We start from the raw sequence: 8,009 nt of genomic DNA, 5'->3' as shown, positions 1-8,009 counted from the left end.
CTACTTCATTACATTTATTGATGATTATACTCGAAAAACTTGGGTTTATTTTCTGCAGGAAAAATCTGAGGCTCTATCAGTTTTCAAACACTACAAAGCACTTGTTGAAAAAGGAAGTGAACATGCAATCAAGGTTCTCCGTAGTGATCGTGGTGGTGAATACAACTCACAAGAATTTGCATATTTTTGTGACGCACATGGAATCAAGAGGCAACTTACAACAGCTTACACACCACAACAAAATGGCATTGCAGAAAGGAAGAATCAAACAATCTTAAATATGGTTCGAACCATTTTGAAGATGAGTGGAGTGCCAAGAAACTTTTGGCCAGAAGCTGTAAATTGGAGTATTCATTTGTTGGACAGAAGCCCCACCTTTGCTGTAAAGAACATGACACCAGAAGAAGCATGGAATGGACACAAGCCAAGTGTTGAGCATTTCAGAATTTTTGGTTGCATAGCTTATGCCCATGTTCCAGATCAGAAAAGGAAGAATCTTGATGATAAGGGTGAAGCTGAGTTTGTTGCTGCTTCAACATGTGCTTGTCAAGCCATTTGGTTGAGGAAAATACTTGAAGAACTACATTTGAAGCAAGAGGAGGCTACTACAATATATTGTGATAATACCTTAGCCATTAAACTCTCCAAAAATCCTTTACTCCATGGAAGAAGTAAACATATTGATGTTAAGTACTATTTTTTGAGAGACCTCAACAATGATGGAACAATTGTCTTGAAGTACTGCAGAAGTGAAGATCAATTGGCAGACATTTTTACCAAACCTCTCAAAGCACCTTCATTCCAAAATTTGAGAAATTTGTTGGGTGTTTGCAATCTGCAGCAGCAGAGTTAGTAAACTGAAAATAGAATTTTCAGTTTAAGAGAGGGAATGTTAGATATGTTATTATATTAAGTTTATGTGTTGTGTTAGTAGTTTATGAGTAGTTTAGCAAGTTACCTCCACTTTAGAGGAAGTTGTGTATGTAGTTTGTGAAACTGATTGTAACCTCTTTACTTTGCCTATTTTAAGGCTGCCATCTAATGCATAATATACATCAGTTTACAATTTACTCTTCCTAACAATATCAACAAGAGGGGAGTTAGTTGCTCATTCCATGGGAAACAATGCAATAGAGAAGAGAATATGAAGACTCATAATGGAAGAGCAACAAAGTGAGCTCCATGAGGTTGCAATGTCTTCAGTCTTTAAGTCTCCCTCTCCAATGGGTTACAAAATCCATAAAACTAGAATCCGAAGTCAAAGAAATTGAAAATGAGCAATGGAGGAAAAGTTAAGATTAAAAATTCATGCATTTTTCCCTTTTTAAATTGCAGAAATCCGAAGATTTTTGCTCAATGAGAGAGATTCTCGCTCGTCGACAATTTCCCACTTTCTGTCAAATTCTCGATCAAGGAACTGCGACTCGCTAGCATGATCGATTTTAAAAATTTTATCGATCTGATTGTTCATATTTTTACGATTCATATGTTATGAATATGATATCCAAAACACTTCTTAATCGAATGTGGTGTTGTAATTTTATTCGGACTACCCATGGTTGTTTTCTATTCTCGCTCATTGAGTCATGCGTTGCATAGTTCATCGATCAGGCCATTCATATTGGAGTTCTATGTCTTGGGCACGTCATATCCAAAATTGTGGGTTTTTGAAAGCATTTTTTAATCTCGATCTATAATATGGAGGTTGAGATTATTGATCTAGAAAACAAGTAATGGTCATGACAGAGAATAATGGGATGGTAGTGGCTATGGTTATGGTGGACATTGGTGAAGGTTAAAGCTACTAGGGTGAGGTGGGGAGTTGGGTATGGAAAGGATGAAATAATATTTCCATAAATAAAATAAAAATAAAGCAATTAGACTTAGAGATGTTATATGACTCTAAATGGATTTATGTTTCTATATATCAAAGCTTAGTTTTATGGGAAATATTGTCTATGTTCTAGTTGGACCTTTTTTTATTGAAAAAAATAGTGTTGTTCTATACATGTTTAAGAAAGGTTCTCAAATAACGAATAATAGTATCATAGACATTGGTTGGTAGTTAATATTTCATTACGATACTTTTCATGGGTACTATTTATACATGTATTTGTGTACTTTTGTAGTGGTTATTAACATATATTAGATTTGTCTAGTGTACGATAATATATAAAATATTGTTTACATATACAATACTATTTACTATGAAATTATGTGAGTCTAGTTGGGAAGTAGAACTTTGTGAAAACTATGGCAACACAATAAGGTTAGATAAGTTTAATGAGACCAATTTCTCCTTATGGAAATTGAACATAAAGACGCTCTTGAGGAACAACAATTGTTTAGCATCAATTGAAGGCATTTTTAGTGGGTAACTAATTGTAAGTGAAAGGAGATGGACGATAATGTTGTTTCCAACTTGCACCTCACAATAGCTAGTTTTATACATAAAGGATGAATGCACCAATTGAAGGCATTTCATTGTGACAATTGAACATTCAACTATATCTAGTTTTATGTATAAAGGATGAATTACTTGTTTTAGACTATTAAACTGGGATTTCGCCTCAAGATTCTTTTCATAAAGTCAGAATATGCATTTCGTCAAATACTTAGTAAGTATTAAGAATACAGCAAGAAAGATTCATAAAATTATACAATTTTCATTCGCAAAACTGAATTACAAAATACATCAATGAATACATAAAACAGTCTCAGCTCAGAAGCAATCTAATTACATTTTTCATACATAACTTCAATAAAAATGGAACTCGGAATTTGAGGTCATGGATATTTGTCAATTTCTCCATGAACATCAATTTTCCTCATTATTCATACTTCCTAACCTTTACATCTTACGTCCAACTTTCGTAAATTACTTGTAACGCCCCGAAAATTACTCCAACAACATTGCCCAAAAATGAGTAATTTTTTTATATAAAATATAATATGAACTTGTTTCCCTTATATTCGATTCCTTTTCGGGACATCACATTAAGTTACCTAAATTACGGAAAATAAAACAATCGTTATCCAATGATAACCAAAAAATAACTCAGCAAATCAAGGAATAATTCTTTATTGAAAATAATGGAAATGTTTGTACGAAAAGCAAAGTGGAAACAAATCTTGTCAAAACTGAAAATATATAAAGTAGACAGATTTATTCCACACATTAAAAGTATCCTACACAGATACTCTCTTCAAAAGCAAAATAGAAATGGAAATGACTGCTAGTGACTAACTCCAGTGTAAGCGGATGCACTAGGACACTCGTTGGGCCCCCCTCCGTCTTAGAATTGGAGGAAAGGTCTACCACCACAATGGAGTCTTCTAAATAGACTAACTCCACACAGTCCTCCTGTTCGGCTTCCAACTCCTCCTATTCAGCCTCCATCTCCTCTTCCGAGTCATTGGACGAATCCTGTGACCTACTTCTCGCTCCCGCATATGCTTGAAGATCGGGCATCGTCCATCGAGCATCTCTCCTCCATGGTGGGGAATTGAGCACGTCGTCTCAACTTCGTCTCCGAGTAGATGGCCCTGCAGCAGTGGGTCTGTGGGGAATCACAGACTGAATAGATGGTGCACCAGGTGCTAGTCTCCGAGCAGGTTAAGTGAAAGAAGGCTCCAAGTCCACATGATGTGAAGGGAAGCGCATCGTAGAGTCATTACAAACCATTTCTAGCTCTAAGACACAAGGGTCTATGTAGGTGTCTGTCACTACTCCATGTCCTCTCCTGAGACATCGAGAATCGGTAGCTCTGAATCCTCCCAGTACGGTCCATCTGAATGAGAGCGCGGACCGAAGACAAGTAGGAACAAAAGGGAGTAAGGCATCTAATGAATATTATTCATCGATGGTGTGGAATTACCTGGAATATTACATCCAGATAGACACACATAATATACACAACATATTCCGCATAGATAAATGCAAAATGATGAATGATATTATATCTCAAACTATGAGAATCAATATCCATGAACTCAATGTATGAATGCTATGTTTATTACATCCATCCTTACACCAATATCCTCCCAATAAACTATTCGGAAATAACTAAGAGTACATATCTCATAACAAGCCGATTTGAACACACCAAAAATATTCCTCGCAAGGATATATGATCGATCTGTTCCGAAGAACTGTCCATTTCAAGACAGTGTCGTATGAAACACTTTTTGGGCATCCCTCTCATCGATCTTGATTGCAAAGACGGGTTGTCAGAGATCTTCTAATTTGCGCTGTGAGAATTGTCCAATCTGACAGAATACCTCTTCCAGGAATACAAGGGACTCGTCTCACCTAGACTCGTCCTCAAGACTTTGCTAATGAATCACCGCCATCGTCGTTCTTCTCAACAACGCGGGGCTCGTTCGTCTCCCGTAAATTTCCTCTCAATTCCCTGTTTGGCTCTCGCTCAAGCAAAAAATCTACCAAAAACTAGTCAAAATCACCTTCGGGGTCTCGCTCGTGGCCCAGAACTGCGCATAACAGGAAAACACTTGGATGGCCCTCGCCCAAGCGAGAACCACTTGCTCAAGGGAGGCTGGCTCGCCTAGGCGAGGGGTGTCCAGTTGCCAGGACTACTTCCTCGCCCTTTTAGGCCACCAGATCAAAAATCTTTGATGTTTTCGATCCAACGCATTTTAGTTTCTCGAATGGTGTTCCTTCATGAATAACTACCACAATACTTGATATTTTAAACTATCCTAGGCACGCAATCATTTGGTTAAGTACGGGTTTCTAAAAAAAGACAAATATAACTCCCAACTTTTGAGGTAGTTGGGAGATTCGGGTGTCATATTTGGATACCACTATGTCACGATGTATTCTCCCTCACCTTGGGTTTTAGAGCGGTTGATCTCCTTTAAGTGAATGGGGAGGTTGTCCGACTTCGAACACCTCGAAACTAAACACAAAAACCAATCAGTGATTTGTGAGTTAAATTTTTTACATGCTAACTTTAAGGCAAAGACATCATGTTAATCTATTTTAAGATATCCGAGACTTTCATCCATCCGGTCCAAGATTCATATTCTTGAGCCATCCTTTATCGTCGAAAGTCTCGTTCACGATTCCCATCGTGTTCATGGTCATTTCAACACCTTCTTTACAAGGGTTGATCCCATACTCAAAATGACATTTTAAATCAAAACATCCTTTGATTTCATACTCATCATCTTTCATCAAAATCAACAACATGCATATTTTTAAACACTAAAACAACCCCCATGAACAACAAGATTTCAAGATTTCAAGGTTTCAAAACAACGATTTTCTAAATTTACGAAAACCAATTTTTCGAGTCTTGAGTATAACAAGAGTTAGGAAGATTATTAGAAAATTTCCACAGTTAAAATGTTCATAACATGTTTATAAACATCATACTAAAATGTCGTAAACACTTAACGGTTAGATTCTAAGAGATGAAGAATGAAAAAGAATGAAGGCTTACCTTGGAGTTTTGGAGAATCAAAGTGAAGAAGAAGAAAGTGAAATGCCAATGGTTTCTCTAAGTTAGAGGGGGGATCTTTTAAAGATAATGCATCTGATTTGGGGAGGGGAAAACCAAAGGTTTTCAAAGAGTAAATTGTATAATGGGTAGATGAAAGGTTTAACGAGTTTTATGTAAGAGATGAGTATTTTTGCTTGCTTACCAAACAAGTTTCACTCATGAAAGTAAAGTGACCGCTTCAGCGAAACATTCACGATTAAACCATGCCTGAGTATTGTTGGCTAATACTCGGTTGGATATTAAAAATCTTCCAATTTTGGTTTACGGTCAGAACTTCGAAACACAGAATTTTGAGTGAAAAATATTTAGAAATGTGTCGTGGACAAACTTGATATCTATCTTGACTCAAAAAAATACTTCAAAACCAACAGCGTAATCGGAATTCAATTCCGAACTACGGAACTCAAAAACACGTTATTGAGCCGAATTCGGACGAATTTGGGCCCAACAACATCTCAAAAACTTTATGTCACATAAAATTACAAAAATTTATCACAAAATAGGAATTCACAAAACAAGACTAACACAATTATGTTTTAGCCTAAATCATTACCGATTAATTTCTAAAATTAATTATTGTTAAAATAAATAATTAATACAACGTACATCGAAAATTCATGGTGTTACATTACTCACTAAGATCTTTAGAAGCCATTTTTAAAATTACAAAAAAAATCAGTTTCTAACTCCCAGATGATGAAAAATCTATGAAAAAGTATCAGAAACTCTAAATCTTTCTACGTCTTCAAATGCTCTTTTATATTTCTAAGTTTGGCCTCTTGCGCTCAGCGCAACAACGGTGCGTTGAGCTCACCTTCATTCCATTCAGACTATTCGCCTTATTCCTCCCACGCTCAATGCCACAACGCTAGCTTAGATCCTACGTTGGGGGTAGTGGAGTTGATTTATGGTTTTTGCATGCTTAGTGCAATTTGGCCCATTCTTGGCCCAATTCATCTTTTTTTAACCTAAAATACATAAGAGACTTGGAAAAAGGGATTAGCATAATTAATTATCAAAATTTTAACTATGATTACATAAACTAAGTATTTAAAATCAAAAAGTGTTAAATTAACCTTATAGATTATAATAATTTTGGCATTTAATAGTAAGTTAAAAATTTAAAAATTCGCCAAAAAGTAACTTTAACTGAAAAATTATCATACACACAATATCATTATATAACCATATTATGTGGATATTGTTAACACAGGGTATGGAACTTTGATGGTGAGAGTTTGAAAGCATGGGGATATATGGTTGGCTAGTGGAGCAACATTTAATGAAGGGCTTAACAAAAGAAAATGCATTAAATTTCAAATACTCAAATCCTTTTTTTTATTTAATAGAGATTAAAAACAAGATCTTATACTTTTCATATAGACATTTGAAACTTGAGTTCTGGGATGAATAACTCTCACATGGAAGCATAATTTTATTCTTGAATCTATGTTCGTGGGGTGGTAAGCTAGGTCTGTTGGTCTTAAATCAATGATAAGGCATTGCTTAATTTAAATTTTAATCAAGAAAACCCAAATACCTTATTTTGTTCGGGATGAAAACGTAGCTTTAGATAATCACAGATCTCAAACATAGTTTGGTTACTTGTATAATCTGTAGACTAGAGTTCACTTAAATTTAATTAGAAAATTAAAATATACAATTTATCAATTTTGAACATATAATGACTACTATTTTATATATAGAAAAGAAGTAGCATCTTCACCTCCTCCCTCTAATTTTAAAAAAAAAATAACATTTTTACATTTCTTAAAGAAAATTGATTGACTAAAGACATGAATATATAATTATTTTGGGACATATGATTCATGTTACAGCTAGGTAGTCCGTAGACAAGAATTCACTTACAATTCAGAGAAAAAGATATGTACAGTAATAGTGTAAGAGATTTTTACACTGTCATTACATCACCCATAATTTATATTTAATCATTATTAATTCTTAAATAAAAGTAATACAGATGAATGGTGGATGATACGTTAATTATGTATAAATATTTATACAGTCAGTACATAGATATTATACTATATAATTAATTAGAAAATTAAAATATACAATTTATCAATTTTGAACAAATGATGAATACTCTCTCTAATTTAGAAAAAACATCCGTCGTGTGTTAGAAAAATTACCATATTGCTCATAATTAAGGTTATTACTATTATAAATAGAAGGAAAAGGACAATAACCAATATTATAATATAGCATAGCACAAAGCATGACAAGAGAAAATTACAAATATCACATGCTCGTGGTTATCATCGAAACCTTAGGAATAATATTTAAGTGTAGCTAGCAGCCAACTAGTTTAAAAAATATTTGCTCTGAAAAAATTGGAGAACTTCAAGTATTATTAAATCAATATTTCATATTTAAAACAATATTTAATCAAACCCTATACAAATATTAAGAGAATTTTCTTCTACATATTTTACATATATATAATATAAATATATCTCACCA

At 34.3% G+C, this 8,009-nt stretch overlaps 1 protein-coding gene across 1 annotated transcript in view; it reads left to right on the top strand.

Annotated features, from left to right (window-relative positions):
• Positions 1-853, top strand: part of LOC109353808 — a 2,264-nt gene extending 1,411 nt beyond the window's left edge. Inside the window, exon 3 of the mRNA XM_019596170.1 lies at positions 59-853. Within this exon, the coding sequence (XP_019451715.1) occupies positions 59-853 (795 nt within the window). The remainder of the gene's footprint in view (positions 1-58) is intronic.

The sequence above is a fragment of the Lupinus angustifolius genome, chromosome LG08 (genome assembly GCF_001865875.1).
Source record: "Lupinus angustifolius cultivar Tanjil chromosome LG08, LupAngTanjil_v1.0, whole genome shotgun sequence".
Classification (NCBI taxonomy): Eukaryota; Viridiplantae; Streptophyta; class Magnoliopsida; order Fabales; family Fabaceae; genus Lupinus; species Lupinus angustifolius.
This window is presented reverse-complemented; position numbering and strand designations above follow the sequence as displayed.